The following is a 17,444-nucleotide window of genomic DNA, read 5'->3' on the forward strand; positions in this document are numbered from 1 at the left end:
ATCTATGCCACGTCACCAGTGTCTGCACTGAGGCTGTTCTCCAATGGTCTTCCATTACTTGGTCGAGAGGAGTTAATCAGTTTCAGAGAAGCCAGAAACTTTCTACAGAAGAAGTATAAAAAGATTTTCTTTTGTTCTGTGCAGAGTATAATCAAGTTTTAATTTTAAACTTCTGGGCACATTTCTGAAGATTTCTGCTGTGAGAGAGTTCTTCACCTAGAAACAGGCATATCCAAAGAAATTTAATGAAAAGGAATCATTAAGCAGGAAGCTGACAAAGAGGAGCAGCAGCACCTTTTCCCAAGCTTTGAGAGTGGAGAATCGGCATCTTCCTTTTCAATTTACATTAACTTGCTTTTCTTCAGATTCCTGTAGGATATTCTTGGGCCATCATGAATGTATTTCGGATCCTTGGAGATGTCTCTCATCTCTTAGCTATGATCATTTTGATAGTGAAAATCTGGAGATCAAAGTCATGTGCTGGTACGTATTATAATTATCATTATTCTCTTCTCTGTCTTGCTGAAGCTGATGAGAAAGCCATATAGAATGGCAGGCCAGCCAGAAATTTTTTACTTGGAACACAAATGGACCACAGAGTGTCAGATTTGGGATGTAGCCTTAGGCTGCTGGAGTCACATTCATCCTAAATGTATAGCACAATGTTATAATAAAGCAGAGAGGAATAAATAATGGAAGAAGGAATATGGGAAGGAAATCAGAAAGTGAGTTATTAAGCTCAGCGGCACTTCGTAATTCCTTGAATAAAACAAATTCTTTGTATCCTGATCTAGATAGAGGCTTTTATTGCTGTGGAGGAGGAGGCAAGAAAACACATTTAATCCGAATTAATCCAACTAGGAAACTTTAGATTCAGCCAAGAGCCTTTGCAGCCTAAGGCAAGCAAAAAGATGGCATCCCTTCCATCTACCAGTATTAGGGCCAGGACGAACTGGAGGAGCAGCTCACAAAGTTGTGCTCCAACATGCTTAACAGCAACAGGCTAGCCAAGGGAATGCAAGGAAGGCAGAATAGCTCCCCACCTGTCCACCTTTCTGAACGTCTTGCCCCCTTCCCCTGGCCTCCAGTGCTTGCAACCTGAGGCATAAATCATTAGTACCATAGCAACCCACACTTTGACATTTGGAGTGAAGCTGAGATAGATTGGAATTTTTATATTTTTTTGAAAAAACTATCTTGAGTTTAGATAGCAACCATAAAGGTTTTTTAATTACAATCCATTTTAACAATGTCATCTTTATTAGTCTAGACAAAAAAATGTTAAATTTGAGACACTAAAACCTAAAATGTATTCCTGAGAAGTTTCTAAGGCTCCAACTTCGTATCAGTTGCTTAACGTTCTTGCTTTCTTCTCACCTGTTACATTCTTTGCCACAAAAATATTTCCAAGATTTTGAAAAAAATCCTCCTATGCCCAGTTTCCTTTCTGCAAGCCCATCCCACTCTATCACACCAATCTCCTTCCTGATTCCAAGAATGAAATATATGTTTAGAAGTGGTGCTATGAAGTTATATAATGCAAACTTTGTATAGTTTCTGACGTTAATGTATACCCATCTGATAATACTATAGGAGATTAAATCAATCATGTTTCTCAATTCATAGATTTTTATAGAGCCTACCCAGAGAGTCATCATTGTTGAAAAAAAGTGCAATATTAAATAGGAACATTCATCTTTAATTTCTTCCACGTAAAGTCCATCCCTATGAAACTTAGCATGTTTGCAGCTGCAGACAATGACAACTCCAGACTCAAGCATCAGCAGTAACCAATTTCCACCAGTGTCTATGGAGTTCAATTTCTTCTCAAATTGTCTGTCTCCTCCACCCTGTCCCAGCCTTTGTTTGATAGACTTCAGAAATTAGATGTAGTATTGAAGTGGTGAATTTCTAGTCTTTTGTAACTTCCCCAGCCCCACTTTGGATAGCAAAGATGGAGGACCAGGTATGTTCCCCGATTCAATAACTAGAATGTGCTGTCAAAGACCCAGACATAACCTGTGACACATTTTCTCTTTAAAATGCAACAGTACAGACAAGCTTGAATTAAGCATTAGCATTCCTCTTGTTTTTGTATTTCTCTGTTGCCCTCTCAATCCTCCATCCAGGTGTCTTCTTTTAATTTTTTAAAACTTTAGTTAAGGCCTTCACAATTGTGTTTGAGGCAAAGCAATGGGAAAGAAACCCCAATAAAACCCAAACAGGTCACTAGAATAACTGTGTAGAGAAAAGAGAAAAAAATCTTGTAGCATCTCAAAGAATAATAGATTGCTTGTAGGCCTTAGCTGTACAATAAATAAATTGACCAAGACAATTTGTAAGAACGTTTTTATGTTCTAGCTCTGTGTTTTCAAACTTGAACACTTTAAGAATGTGTGAACCTCGATTGTCAGAATTCCCCAGGCAGTCCATCCTTCTTATAGTTGCTAGGTTTGGAAAACACTGCTCTAGCTCATAAAATGATTGTTTCTCAGGGACCGAGTGTATTCTTTTCTATGTTCTACAACATGTTGCTTTCCTTTCCTGTTTTGCTTATATTGTCATTTGCAATCATTTTGTGCCCGTGCTTTTCTGAAGCTACCAGCCAATTTCAAATTGTTTCCAAAAAGAGAGAATTTACTCAGAGTAGTAATAAAAAAGCTAAGGCACTCTTTCCCCTCCCTGTATCTGTAAATGTATTCCAGAATCTTTCTTTTCCCATCCAATATGCTGAACATTTTATGAAGTCTCAGAAAGAATACCCAGGGAGTGTTAACAAATTAGCAGATGATGGGTGGAGTTAGATCCACTAATGAATAAAGCCAGATGTAATGCTAGTGTCCTTTCCAGCTTTCTCTCTTCAACTTTTTCTTACACGCACAAATCAATGCACAAAGAGAAGTGGTTGCCATGTAAATGGGCTAAGCAACACTAATGGGGCTGCAACACTCTGATGCTCGGTATTGTTGAAAATTGTACAATAGATAGACGTATATGCTCAATTCAGCTATACATACATTTAGAAACTGATTTTATTGTTATTGAATTTAGTGAGGCTTACTCCAAAGTAAATGTCTTTTATGTTGTAAGCTTTTTTTCCTCCAGAGGGATTGGATGAATGGGGAGGGGATGGAGAGAGACTAATGGATTTTTCATTAATTTTAATGTTCAGAATGAATGGTAAAACAATCCTGTGGCCCTCAGGTGGGCTGAGAATAAAAATCACAGGCACAATTTTAAGATATACTTTCTAATAGATACCGATTTAACTCCAATGTGCTGTATTCCCTTGTATAATTTGGTTGCAGTCCACCCAAACAAAATGAAAGTTTTGTAACCAATTACGGTGGATTGCAATCAATGTTCAAATGTTCATCAGCCCGAGTGACACTGTGAGAATGCAAAAAAAAAAGGACCTGTCAGCCAGTTTAATGATTGAATTACAATGTCTGAAAATTTGTCTTCAACTTGCTGATTCACCCATCCATGCCTTTTCTTTTATAAATAGTATTTGGTTTTGGAAATAACAAATGTATGGGAAGATTTTGAATCACTGGAATTATCCAATGATTCCCTTCTTAGACAGAATGGAAGCATTTGACATTTTGGGTGTATTTATGTGAATGAAAAGAACAGATAAATACAGAAAAGAGGCACTCTACATAGACAAATCAAGCATGCCTCTTTATTTCTTTTTCCTTACAATTGCAGACTATTCTATTGCGACAAAAGACCATATGCACAGCCTGTACTTTGGATAAACATTAATTTTTAAATTATCCTGATGCAGTTCTTACCATCACAAAATAAGGCAGTGTGGTTCGATTATTTGAACATGTTATATATACGTATAACTGCTTTTGAAAACTTTTCAGAAATCATTGCTCCAAAACAAGACTAAAATATTAACCTTCTCTGCTCTTACTTGACCATTCTTCTCTTTAAAAAGGATTGCTAATATCAGTCAGTTTGTAGTAGGAAGAAGCTAGGTGTTACTGAGATTTTGTGGGACAATCGCTAGTCTTAATAGCTTCTACTGTTTCTTATACTTCTAAAAAAAGATTTGATCCTAATATTTATTTTCAGCTACTTTAATTCATTTTTATCAAGCTTGGTTTGATGTTACTACCTTTAGGTAGACATTAGTGTAAAATTTTTAAATAAACTATTTTAGTGATTTTTCTTCTTAAAATATTTTTTATATCTATACTGTATATACATGTGTAGATATCTTAAACTAGAGATACACACACAAATATTCCGTTACTGAATCACACTGTTATTTATAAAAACCATTTGCACAAACAAAAAATAATTTTTTGGAGCAGGACTGCCAGATCTCAAATGTAAACATTTGGGTAACCAGCAACGGAGTTGAAAATTTTGTAACCCCAGAAGTTTCATTTCTGAGAGAAAATGCTATTTCCAGGTTATAAAGAAGTTTCCTTTGAGTAAGCTTCTGAGCCTTGCAAAAAGAACTATGTGTTTTCCTAATGTCATGCATTCATTCAGCCAGAACAGCTTTTTTTTGTTGTTGTTTTAAAGGAACACACTTTTGTAATTATAACCATTAAACAAAATAGAACAGAATAATACATGAACCTGGGCTGGACTACTCAGCTGCCTGACCGAGTGGCCAATACTGTCTCTTTCCATGACTGAAGCTGGTGCTTTGATTTCAGAATATTCTCTTGAGTGGTTGTGGTGTCAGGTATCAGTTGCTGCCTCCTGCAGTCAACTAAGCAATCTGCATCTTTAGGCTTAAAGCCTCAAGCAGCCTTTCCTTGGTTTCTTTTATCTTTGTTATTCGTATCTCACGTGTAGGTATTTCAGGAAAGAGTCAGATCCTTTTTGCACTTGTTTTCACAAGCCGTTACCTTGACCTCGTCACAAACTTCATCTCCTTTTACAATACCATCATGAAGGTAAGGAAACAGAAAAAAAGCTAAATCATTGAGTAATTCAGATGTTTTAAGCCATGCAATTATTTAAGTGTAGCCTATGTTGAATAAGGGATAGCTAAATAATTCCCCCTCCCACTTCCAAATTAAGACACTGTAATTTTACATTATTAATGTACAGCTAATCCTTGACTTACAACAGTTTGAAGTTTCAACAGCACTGTGACAGTTCAAAGTTTCAACAGCACTGAAAAAAGTGAGTTATGATCGTTTTTCATACTTGTGACTGTTGCAGCATCTCCAAGATCTTATGATCAAAATTCAGATGCTTGGCAACTGACTCATATTTATGACAGTCGCAGTCTCCTGGGGTCATGTGATCACCTTTTGTAACTTTCTGACAAGCAAAGCCAATGGGGGAGCCAGATTCACTTTTATTAACTTAACAAATGCAAAGGCTCAGCACCACAGATGTTTTTTTTATTTTTCCAGCTGTTTATATCCAGTGGGATTAAAAGTAGAATGCTGCAAATTATTTGTTTCTACTGCCAAATTTACCGGGTGGTACTGCCCTCAAGCTTCCAAAAGTACAGATATGTTAAAGTCCCCATACCGTTAATTTATCTTCAAATTTATAAAACTCACAAAACACACTGAAATAAATAGACCCAAATTCCAGGACTAATCCATTGAGTTTTTTTTAAAAATGCTACTCTCCTCTCATTGCAATGCACAGAACATGCATGATGGCCTGAAAGCAGTCGCAATATTCAGGGACTTTACAGAATTAAAACTATAGCTTACTTCAATGTATGAAAACGCCATTAAGTAGTACTAATAGCCAGGAATGGCATTCCTATTATGTGGTACCAAGGATGGACTCTGCACAGGAGAGAGATTGACACATTTGAAAAGTGTTGGAGGGGGCCATGTGTTTATTCAACAGCCATGAAAACCAACTATTCAATACTAGAAAAAATCAGGTCAGACTGGAAATAATCAAGAAACATCCACATGAATTATACGGATTGATGCATTTCTGAAAAAGATTATACTGTTCTATCTACTGCTGAGCAAGGTGGATAGATCAGGAAGACAATACATGAGGTACGCAGCTGGAGTATTGCAAGTCACATAAATGTACCTGCAATAATTAGGTAATACCCTGTATAGCAACTCTTGCTTCCATTTTATAAATCTTTCCTCCACTTGCTTGACATTTAGAAAATTTATAGAAAGGTATTTATTTTAACTATTAAATTTTAACATTATAAAATCAAATAGAAACTTACTTTATCGGGCCCCTAAGATTTTTGGAGCTGCAGCTTAGTTCATCAGATGTTAAAGGTCTGTGTTCAGTTAATATCACTGACCAACTATGAAAAGCTGCCCTTGAACAGGGAAGATCTAACAAATAGCATGCAATGATTTTTGTTTCTCTATAGGTTATTTTCTTACTTTGTGCCTATACTACTGTGTACCTGATCTATGGAAAATTCCGGAAAACTTTTGACAGTGAAAAGGATACTTTCCGTCTTGAGTTCCTTTTGGTTCCTGTCACAGGTCTCTCATTTTTAGAAAACTACCAATTCACTCCTTTAGAGGTAAGATATTTGTTTCTGCTTAAGTATAATGGCGTCCATTATTTTTGTGAGGCCAGCTTTCTAAAACCACTTATTAAATAGCTTATGCATATTTGTAACTTTTTGTGTTAATGTTTTGGATATTTATTTTGGATTTACTGTTCTTCCTCAGATACTATGGACTTTCTCAATTTATCTAGAATCAGTGGCTATCCTTCCACAACTTTTTATGATTAGCAAAACAGGTGAAGCTGAGACAATCACAACACATTACCTTTTCTTCTTGGGCCTTTATCGTGCACTTTATCTTGCCAACTGGATCTGGCGTTATCACACAGAAAACTTTGTTGATCAAATTGCTGTTGTTTCTGGAGTAGTACAGACAATCTTCTATTGTGACTTTTTTTATCTCTATGTCACCAAAGGTAAGGATTACCAAAAGATTAAGAATAAATGGATTATTACATGCTATCTCCTATGGCATTATGAGTCACAGGTTTGGGTTATTTCTTGGATTATGAGCAATTTAAGAGGTCTAAAATTCCTAGACCAACTTTAGACAGCATTCCTGCCTTGGGGGAACATTGTCAAAACCTGTTTCAGCTGGGCCTAAGCAATCCACAGCATGCTCTGCTTCCAAATTTGAATATTTATTCCCCCAAAAAGCTTCAAGATGACTGTCAATCAGTGATTTTATTTTTGATTATTTGTTTTATTTATGAGGAAGTCACATAGTTTGTGAACCTAGAAGCTTTCCCATTACTTTAGTTGTACCTTTTCATTCCTAACTTTTAATAAAAAATAATGCACTTATGAAGGAAAAAATGAATTTTGGAGGGAATATCATAGCCATGTCTTCTAAATCACAAGTGGAAATAAAAAATATATTAACTTCCAATTATACTGTGTTGTCCCCCCCACCCATCTTTGCATTCTAGAATTGCTAGATATTACTGGCTTTGAGTAATAAGGTGGAAAAAAACATTCATCTTACTATATCTTGTGTAGAAATTAATGTACTTTTTTGTGCTAAAGACATCATTAAATGTTCTTGGTATAGCATAAAAATATGGAAACTTAAAGGCCATTGCTCTCTGTTATTGGGCTAATTTTTCCCCCTCTTCTTCTTTTAGTACTAAAAGGGAAGAAATTGAGCCTCCCAATGCCAATATGAAAATGCACACAATGGAAGGAAGCAGATGAAGTCCATGTTTCAGGATTCAAGACACTTTTGCCATGTCACTATTTGAATTCAGAGCATATGCCTTTTTCTTTCCATTTCAATTAGAAAACATGATTGCACCAAAGGGACTGTGGTCTAAGTAACTAACATTTCTGAACTTATTTAGTGTGGAAGACAACTCATCTGCAGTAGTTTTATAAAGAAGCGTTCCTTCAAAACTAAAGAAACCAGATTATGATTTAACCACTGTATCCTCTATAATGGCTACATCCAAATTTCAAGTGATTAAAGACTAAAACAGCTGTGACCTAGCACTTTTTCCTAAACTATCAATGTTCCCACAAGCCATTAGGGAAAACATTTTTAAATATTCAATTGTATTTTTAAATAAAAAACAAGATTTCTGAATTTTATTGACAACAGTTTTTTAATTCATACCTACAAAAGAAAACAAGATGGTATCAAAAAGGACAATTTACAAACTAATAGTAACATAGCTTTTTAATATACTGTGCCTGAACATCACAGACCTATGAATCTCTCTTTTCAAGTCTTTATTCACAGAACAGGAATGTGTTCAAATACCAATATGGAAAAAAAAAAGTCCCCAATGATTCAATCTAAGAAGCCCACGGGGTATTAAGAGTCTGTATTTTTTAACTAAATAAAGCCTACACAATGACTTTTGTAGAAGGGAATATAGGCTGGATATTGGTATATTTATTGAGCAAATAATGAATATTACCAATTGGCCACATTTGTTTAAGCTGGTAGGTGGAAACAAGCTGTACATGTCACAGAGATCAATTATTTGTTAATGCTCAGTCTGAGCACAACACATACCAAGCTGTAGTTGAAAGCTACAGTACAGCAATGTAAGGCTCTAATACAATTTTCTATTGGCAAAGATGAAGACCAAATCCCTTTAAAAACAATGGGGAAGAATTTATTCTGCCCCCCTTCTCTAGGCCTGTATATTCATTTCTGCATGAACAGCAGCTCCATGATGTTTTTATTAAGAAAGGAAATACAAATCAGGCAGTGTTCAGTAAATTAATGTTCATTTCTAATATTTTCAATAATGAAGTTAACTGCCAAATATATATCTTAATTATGATTATGGAAACCAAACTGAGAAAGAGGAATTTAACTAGCAAATCTTTACAAGGTCTGTACCAACAACCTACCTGTATGATGTGCGCAGACACACAAGTGGTTATTATTCCCCAGCCTGCTCTTATTCAGAAACACATATTTAAATCCCATTTTTATAAGCCAAACCCACATTGCTATAAATAACTGAATTGTTTTAACAACCTATTTCCCAAAACTGAAAAAAAGAAAAACCCCATAGATTCTCTCTTAGGACAGAAGAGATTTTCCTGCCACATTTATCTAAACGTAACAGGTGAAACCAACTATTATCAACTTTCTCCTGTAGTTACAAGACAGAAACTTTAGTATTTGAATAATCCCATCCCACCCTCCCCCAACTTTAAACCTTTCTCAGACTGGGAAAAAAACAAGAATGAATAAAAGCATTTTGCTAAAGTTCTATCTCTTCCTAAAATCTAGGGTGCTACCTACCTGTAAAAGCTGAGTATAAGAGCCAGCTGAAGAAACTCACTCATAAAGCCACTGGAAAGCCTAGTCAGATGTGGATATAAATGCAGCTTCAAGACATATTAGCTATGTCCTCACCATCCCCTTAAGAGATTTTAAGATTTTGTTTAGCTTAAAATAAACCTTTAAGATTGAAAAAAGGAACGCTTTTGCTTAATGCAGTGGGATCTTATGCATGTCCATTGAGGAGCCAGATACCAAATAAATGGATCAAAAGATGAACATCAAGGAACTGTATAGATTCCCCCATGTTTATAGATATATATACCTTTTGTTATAGGTACAACTTTAACCTCAGTTGAAATTATGGGGCAAATGTCATTTGTGATACCTTGGGTGAAATCTAAGAGCCATAGAAAAATCCAATAAAAATAAAGTATAGCAATTCTGTGATTATATCTAGAGTAAAAACACATTGCAACAGAAAAGAACATTAATCTTCAACACTTACATCCCTTATGCATAAGGCTGGTAAGACATTAAGGAAATGCTAGCTAAACTCAAATTATGTTTACATTTTGTAGAAGTTTGAAAAAATAAGTCAAACCAAAAAAATTATCTTCCAAATTTTCCTATGCCAAATCCAAGGCCTCGTTTCATTAACTGTAGAAAACCTATGTCTCAACTTCAATAAGCAAAAATCACACCATATTTAATATTGTTAAAAAGGAGGTTCTCCTTAGCACCATCTTTCTCAATGTTTATATTATAGAGAAGTCCTCTCTGCAATTTTTCATACATAAGCCTCAGACACAATAACAGCTGGACTGGGACAAATATGCCTTGTAGGTTTTTCTTTTTTGAGAGAGAAAATTTCAAACTTCATAACATGCAAGGCCAAAATATGCATAAGGAACTTAGTTTTCCAGTCAATACTACTTTTTAAAATGAAAATCAGTAATGTGTACCAAGACCATTTTTGTGGGCAGAATTTGGATGATAAACTCTATAGCTAACCTGCATTAAGAAAAACATCACAATGGAGATGGGGTTGGGAAGGGGAAGAGACAGAAAAAATGAGAAAGGGATGAAAATCTTGACTGACAACCACTAAATGAAGTGGTTTCATTTGCGTGAAGGAGGAGGGGGTGGTGGCGGTGGAGGATACTGGTAGCTGGCAGTCTGCCCCATATAGCCTATCACACTGGTGCCAGGAGGCTGAGGAAACTGTTGTGACATGAGAGGCTGTGGCTGCTGGCTTGAACGGCCCATCCCTGCATATTGCTGCTGTTGATTGGTGCTTTGTGAGTTTCTTCCAGCAGTGGCAGTGCTGGCTCCCCCATACCCAGCAGCACTATATTCTGCCCCATAACCACTTGTTCCATAAGCTGCAGTTCCATAGGCTCCCTGGGCATAACCATATTGGCCTTGCTGTGCTCCAAACGCAGAACTTGCATTTCCATAAGTACCACCATAGGCTTTGTTGGCTCCATTGGCAAAACTGTCACTGCGATCACGTTCCCGGAAATTACTTGAGTCTCTTCGGCCATCCTTAACTCCCCGGAGCCTTCGCTCACACTCCTCCTGGTACATCAAATTAGGATTGTTGGATGAATTGCTTGTGCGGTAACGAGAACGACCACCTGGTAATATATACATACATAAAGACCTGAATTTAGTAATTTCTACTGAACATTTTCAATGCAACAACTAGACATGTTTACTAGTTCATCACAAAGGCCTCATGTAACTTAATAGGGTTTTTCTTTACTATTTTGATAATGCACACCCAACTGTTTTATTCTTAAAAACACAAGACAAAAGATTGAAACTCATTTTTACTTCACTGTTAATGAAAGCTGCCATTTCCTATTCCTATCAAAAGCCTAGTTTGTCAATCTTATTCTGGCATGATAGAGTGAGTAGAGTGAGCTATTACTGGCTACAAAAAATAAGTTGTGAAATTTATTATTTATCTTTACAGTTTTTGCTATAATTTTAAATCAGATTATCCAAGAACATATAAAAAATCTATAATAGCAGCAACAATAGGCAAGCTAAACTGACACGCAAGAAGTTTTGGGTACAAATATATTGATTAGTTAAACTGTAGATTTATTCACATTAAAGGTAAAATGTAAAGGACTCCCTGCAGATTTTACTCTGCTAGTGGTTGCTGACTATAAGGGCGAGGTGCTCATCTCCCTTTCAAGGGTTGAGTCAGTACTGTCCAAAGACATTTACGAGGTTGTGTGGCCAGCATGACATCATGAAGTGCTATTATTCACACTAGGCCTACTTTAATTATTAAAAAGGTTAGAAAGACTATTGCAAGGACGAAACTCTCTTTTATGACTAGCCTGCAGGAGTTATGACACAAACAATATTCTAATTTTATTCTCCCAGCATGTTTAAAATGTCCAAAATTCTAAAGGCATCATTCCAGAGAAATACAATTTGGATTTCCAGTAATATATATCCTTTGATAATACATGAAATATTCCTGGCGCATAATATGCAGACGTTGGGCTGTAGAAACATCTCCCAATAACAGAAAGAAGCTTAGATGAGGTGAGATATACAGAAGGAAATGTGTTTGTTTTAAAAAACGATTTAAGAACAAATTTAATGAAGTGTTATCACGTGCTGGGAAACCAAGACACAGAAACAGTCAAAATACTCCAATCTCTTACCTCCTCCACCACCACCACCTCTGTGGTCCACGAGCTGCATCAGTTTTGGATTGATGGCTTGATTGGCTTCTTCTAGAACTTTTATTAACTCTCTAGCCTGTTTCAGATTTCCTGGTGTGAAGAATGTGTAGGCAGTGCCTTTGTTGGTACTACGGGCAGTACGGCCAATTCTATGCACATAATCCTCTGAACTGTTTGGATAGTCGTAGTTTATCACAAACTTCACATCTTCCACATCTTGTAAGGCAATCAAAGCACAGTGAGGAATTGAGGAGAGCAGTGGAGGAAGAATGTGCCAACAGAAGGTGGGGAGCACAAATGCAAGTGACAGTAACAAGAGAAAAGAAAAAAGTTAGTATTTGTAAAATACAAAGACAGTATAGACTCTTCCTAACAGAGCAAAAGGCTAAACTGAGATAATTGTGCACAAAAAGGAGTTTGTGATCAGAAAGCAAGTATCAAGTCAAAGCAGTTCATAATTCCTCTCAAATTCATCCATCTTTTGCTGCATGCATGTCACAAACATACACACATACGCACACACACACACAAATTGTCATCTTTGAAACCTTGTCTTATATAATTCAGGCAATTTTGCTCCACAACAGCATTTCAAAATGGAAGAAATGTGCTGTTTTTATTACAAATGCAGCAAACCAGAGTGAGTAAGAGAGAGAACTGCTGAATACTTTAACTCTGTTAGGAGAAGTCTAGAAAAACTAGCAGCACACGATCACTTACCTTCAGGTTATCACAAGGGATAGGACAGAAACCTTTTCCAAAAAGGTTTAAAAATAATTAATTATTAATATATTTTCCCCTCTTCCTGATATCCAAAAGATATCTTAAGATAGCAAGTTTGGGTAAATAGATAACTAGATAAATATTTTAATATTCCTTTTAAAAATACACACTAACATTTGATCACATCACCACGTTCATTTTAGTGAAAATTTTAGCATATTGTTTACAGTGTAACCTGAACAAAGAGAACCCAGATGCAAACACTTAAAGTCATAAATATCTGAGTTTTCAGAAATGAGGACAGAAAAACAAGTAAATGTTAGTGTACTGTTTTGATTTAAAAAAAACTGACAAACAAAAGCAGTATTACATTAAAAATTAACAACCCATTAAAAATCTGCATTTTACAGAGAATATTCAAAATATATCCAAGATAAAACACAGATTGACTTTTCTTTTTAAAAAATGAGAAACATTCCCTGTTTTGTTACCAGACCGATGCACACTCCCTCCTCCTGTGGGAAATCGCTGCAGCCGATCCCGTCTCTTTGCCTTTTATTTTTGGCGGCCTCCTTTCGAAAACTCCGCCCTCTGACATGGGACCACTGGAGCGCGGGGAGCATGCATCAAGGGTCCATGGCAGCGAGAAGTCCCCACACACGCTCACTCTGTGAACTGGCTTAGATGCTTCTCTGTAGCCTATTTGGCCGTCAAGCGCCTGAGAACCTGGGTTCACGTAAACGTTTCAGGTCCTCCAACACTTTTGTCCCTTCACAGGGCTTAAAGGGGCCAAAATTGAAGATGCAAAAAATTACATCCAACAGGTCAGGCTGCATCTATTGCCCAGACTGCATCAATTTCAAATAAAAGGAAGGGGGTGGGAGGGACAGCAAAAATGAAAGTGGGTTGTAGTAGTGGCAAAGGGATGTTGTGTCTGTTTCTTATTACAGCAAGGGGGGGCTCCTCAATCTTTCCAGACTCCAAAGTCCTGAATCACACCAAAAAGTGAGAAGGCAGATTTCACAGGGGGCAGCGCGAGTCTCCAACTAGGGTCCTTGGTGCAAAGGGCTTGTATTAGATAAGGACAGGACAGGACAGCACACCGTTTGCATTCACATCTTCATAGCTAGAGCTTCACTGGAGTCTGACAAAGAGCAGATTGTGGACCTCAATCAATCCCATTATGTACATCCATTAGCAAAATGGTCATAATGAATATCAGAGAGCATTTGCTTATTAGGAAATATAGACATTGTCAACAATGAAGGTATTGGGAAATGGATTTTGCCAAGAAATCCATGAAAGGACAACAGGGAGAGGAAAGAGGAAAAGGAGGGGCTAGTTTTCACTTTCGAATGGCAGTTATGACATCCATATTATATGGCTGGGGACCCAGGGAGAGAACATGCAGTTATAATGCAGGTTTCTTACTATCTATCTTGCACTGGTGTAAAATTCATCATAGTGTTTCTTCCACAGAATTTGTTCATTCTAAAAAGGAGTATGACTACCTGGGGATGCTTATCCACTGAGATGCCCCCCAAAGGAATGTCTGATTGTTAATTGGGAGGGGCAGAAACTAGCAAACTCGATCATCTAGAAAGCTGCTTCGACCACCAATGTAGATATGTCCCCAGACCTGCACTGAGTGATCGGCAGCTGATATCAAAGTTTCTGTTAAAGAAAACAAACAAAAAGAAATTTAATGATTTGACTTTAACAGAGTGAAGTGTAACCAAATTTTTAATGAACAGTGCAGAGGGAAATCTTCTGCCCTGGGGGTGATTCACAAACAAGCCATTATGGGGCACTCAACTTACCTGGAAGGAGCTTTCTGAGAGCAATGTTCATTTGAGTAGAAGGAAAAACCCTGGTGACTCAGCCAAAAAGCGCGCGCCCCTGTTCTATGTTTTAGGTAGAAGCCTTCACTTTCCAGGAACTTGGAGGAATTCGTCCAGAGATTTGCCAGTCAGATATTATATTTTTTATGAAGTAGCAAACTCTGGGCCCCAAAACAAGCCAAGATGTTATTAGTAACAAGAAACAGACTCTGAAACCTTTTCCCCACAGCCTCAGTCAAGTGGAGAAGGCAGAACGGGGAGACTGTTTTCTTCCAATAGTATCGAAATGAGTTGTTTTGGGGAAATATGTGAGAAGGGCTGATTTAAGTGTCTAGGCAAGATGCACAAAGAAGCTACCAGCACACAGCAAGCCTGTTTAAAAACCAAAATGTTGCCAACCAAAATATTGTCCTTTAAAAAAAAAAAAACTGGCCTCACCCCTTCTCCTAACAGGGCCAAGTTCTACCTGCATAGGTCCAGACATGACCCCAGAAGACAGAGACTGAAATCACATGAACTAGAGGAGCACAGGGATAATTTGGGAGATGGCATGGAATTTTATGTGAGGAAAAGACTAGCAACTTATTTGTCATTTTTCAAAAATGCTAACAAGCAGCTGTCTTTTTAGCATTTTCAAGAATCAGCTTTTAAATGATCCTATATTTAAAGTACATCTGAAATATTTGAGAGATTACATTTAATAAAAGATTAATCGAGCCTGCTGAACTCAACATTAACTGAAGACCTTTTAGGAATGTCTTCTTCAAAGTTTTTCAAGTATCTACAACACCATTTAAATCTACTTTCTGAATGTACTAGAGGTAGAGATTTGAACATTAAATGTAAAGAGCAGTGGAATTGTTTGCTTAAACATCCAGGAGATGAAAGCACTGAAACACTGACTGATTTTCATTATAATCCTCCCCTTAAGAGTTTTTACTATAACTTCAACAATCCAATTGAGGAAGAAAAGTGAAAAAGAATATGTGTAAAAAAGCAAAATATGCTCACACATATAAATCTAAGTCCTGTGATACTGCAGTGGGGCTGTTAAGAATAATGTGCAGTTACATTAGTAATGCATTTGGGCAAAAAAGGATTGTTAAAGAGATGCTTGTTCTACCATCTGGTAATTCTGAATAACAACGTAATGAATACAGTTCAGTCCTAGCCACCCAGCCACAAAGCTGGAATTAAAGGAGATGGGGTAGAGTGGAAAAATTGGGTTGAGTAATTGGACGTCTCTTCTCCCCATTGGCGATCGATTAGTCATGCCTAGGCCTTGCTGCAGACCAAAGCCTGTTCATTAGGAGCAGGAAGAGATTTTGAATATGAAAGAAAAAAAAAGATCAATGTTAAAAAGGCATTTCATATATGAGATAAAGTCACGCTTTAAAATTCTTTGGGGAAAAAATTGTCAATCTAAAGAAATGACAGGCAGGAAGCCCATGTGTACAAACCTAGCCCACGAGATGCAACATCTGTGGCAATGAGGATAGGAGCCTTTCCAGAACGAAATTCTGAAAGAAAAGAAACAATCTTGATGTAAATCTCTAATTCATAAAAACACATGTTTACATTATGCAATAAAAATGTACATACTGTAGATGGACTAAGCAGTTGGTTGAATAAAACAGAGCATTCTCTGAGTAAATGAAACTATCTTTTTTCTACAACTCACCATTAAGCACCCAATCTCGTTCAGGTTGACTCTTGTCTCCATGAATACACATAGCTGGCCAACTGTAAGGAAGAGTTTTAAGCATGCTCAGCTACCACGTATTTCAAAAATATGAACCTTTTTACAAATTAACGATACAAATGAATATAAATATTTTAAAACCTCAATTTATACATTTGGAGGATCTGTTAAATCTAAAGATGTCTCATATAATTCATTTTTGACAGCTGCATTGTCATTTCTGTAATTCTGGGTGTTAAGGCTATTCAATTAGGATAAATTCTGAACACAAAATTTGCCCAGGCTATTCAGAAATCCATTAAACCAAGGACTAGTAAACCAAGTGTTTACTGTAATTTTCAGGAATTCTAAAGGAAGACTTTTTGGTTTGGAATGTACAAAATTTTGATTTAGAAATCAGAACAAAAAACTGAGAAACTACTTTTCAAAACAATACCATGCTTCTGAAGCAAGGGATGCCCTTTTCATACACTGAAACAGCTTTTTCTGCAAGAAGTCAGAAATCTGTATTTTTACTTTCTCTGCACTGGAGCTATTTTTTAATCAATTCAAATAATCAAATCAAGTATTTGACTCCAATAATGCCTGATTCCCACCAGAACTAACATAATATGCAACTAAACAGAGGCTAATGTAAGTGCAGAACACTTTTGGGGACAGAGTATATTAAATGATTACATCTGAGAGTAATATCAAAAATGTTTGGGAATCATGTCATGTTCTATCCTTTGCTTATAATCAAATTATAATTTGCAATAATTCAGAAATACTATAGTTTTCTATTGTTCATCTTTTAAATGTTATTTTTTTGCATAAGTTCACATCCTCTCAAATTAATGGTACTAAACTGATACTATTTCTGCCCCCCAAGTTACAACAGCAACTGGGACTGGAATTTCCATCTCTAAACTATGCAGCTGTAAAGAGCGACATCATGTGATTGCATTACTTAGCAACAACAACCCAGCAGTCCTAATTGCTGTTAACTAAATCCCACCATTTGTTAAGCAAGGATACACCCCAATTCAAGCTATTGCCAGCTTGATAACTCCTAATCTTGGCAAGATAAGGGACTGCCTTCTCAACTCTCCTCCCCACCATCTTTGCCCTTTTGGCCACCCTGCACAACAGCACTCCTGGGTGGTGTTAGCATTATTGGGGCTGAAGCGGAAGCCCAGGACTTCAGCAGTCTCAGTGAGCCACCACTACATCTGGACCTCTACTTCAGCCCCTG

The 17,444-nt window shown here is 36.8% G+C and overlaps 2 protein-coding genes across 2 annotated transcripts in view; one reads left to right on the plus strand and one right to left on the minus strand.

The window, feature by feature from the left end:
* KDELR3 (KDEL endoplasmic reticulum protein retention receptor 3) lies at positions 1 to 8,270 on the plus strand. The gene is made up of 5 exons (XM_039335464.1): positions 1 to 483; positions 4,825 to 4,925; positions 6,347 to 6,505; positions 6,657 to 6,909; positions 7,618 to 8,270. Exons 1-5 carry the CDS (start codon positions 393 to 395, stop codon positions 7,656 to 7,658), a joined length of 645 nt encoding a protein of 214 aa, XP_039191398.1. The 5' UTR covers positions 1 to 392; the 3' UTR covers positions 7,659 to 8,270.
* Positions 8,076 to 17,444, minus strand: part of DDX17 (DEAD-box helicase 17) — a 22,481-nt gene continuing 13,112 nt past the window's right edge. The window contains exons 10-13 of the mRNA XM_039335462.1: positions 16,190 to 16,251; positions 15,969 to 16,028; positions 11,924 to 12,160; positions 8,076 to 10,873 (exon numbers count right to left, since the gene is read on the minus strand). Coding sequence (XP_039191396.1) covers positions 10,356 to 10,873; positions 11,924 to 12,160; positions 15,969 to 16,028; positions 16,190 to 16,251 — 877 coding nt within the window. The 3' untranslated portion in view covers positions 8,076 to 10,355. The remainder of the gene's footprint in view (positions 10,874 to 11,923; positions 12,161 to 15,968; positions 16,029 to 16,189; positions 16,252 to 17,444) is intronic.

This window comes from Crotalus tigris, unplaced genomic scaffold (assembly GCF_016545835.1).
Source record: "Crotalus tigris isolate CLP2741 ecotype Arizona unplaced genomic scaffold, ASM1654583v1 scf7180000017644.4837335, whole genome shotgun sequence".
In the NCBI taxonomy this organism is placed as follows: Eukaryota; Metazoa; Chordata; class Lepidosauria; order Squamata; family Viperidae; genus Crotalus; species Crotalus tigris.

Bases quoted from the DNA above. Each gene is read 5' to 3' on its own strand.
- KDELR3 (XM_039335464.1), top strand. From the start codon at position 393: ATGAATGTATTTCGGATCCTTGGAGATGTCTCTCATCTCTTAGCTATG. The intron at 484-4,824 runs GTACGTATTATA...TCTCACGTGTAG, and splicing joins GAGATCAAAGTCATGTGCTG to GTATTTCAGGAAAGAGTCAG. The intron at 6,910-7,617 runs GTAAGGATTACC...TTCTTCTTTTAG, and splicing joins TTATCTCTATGTCACCAAAG to TACTAAAAGGGAAGAAATTG.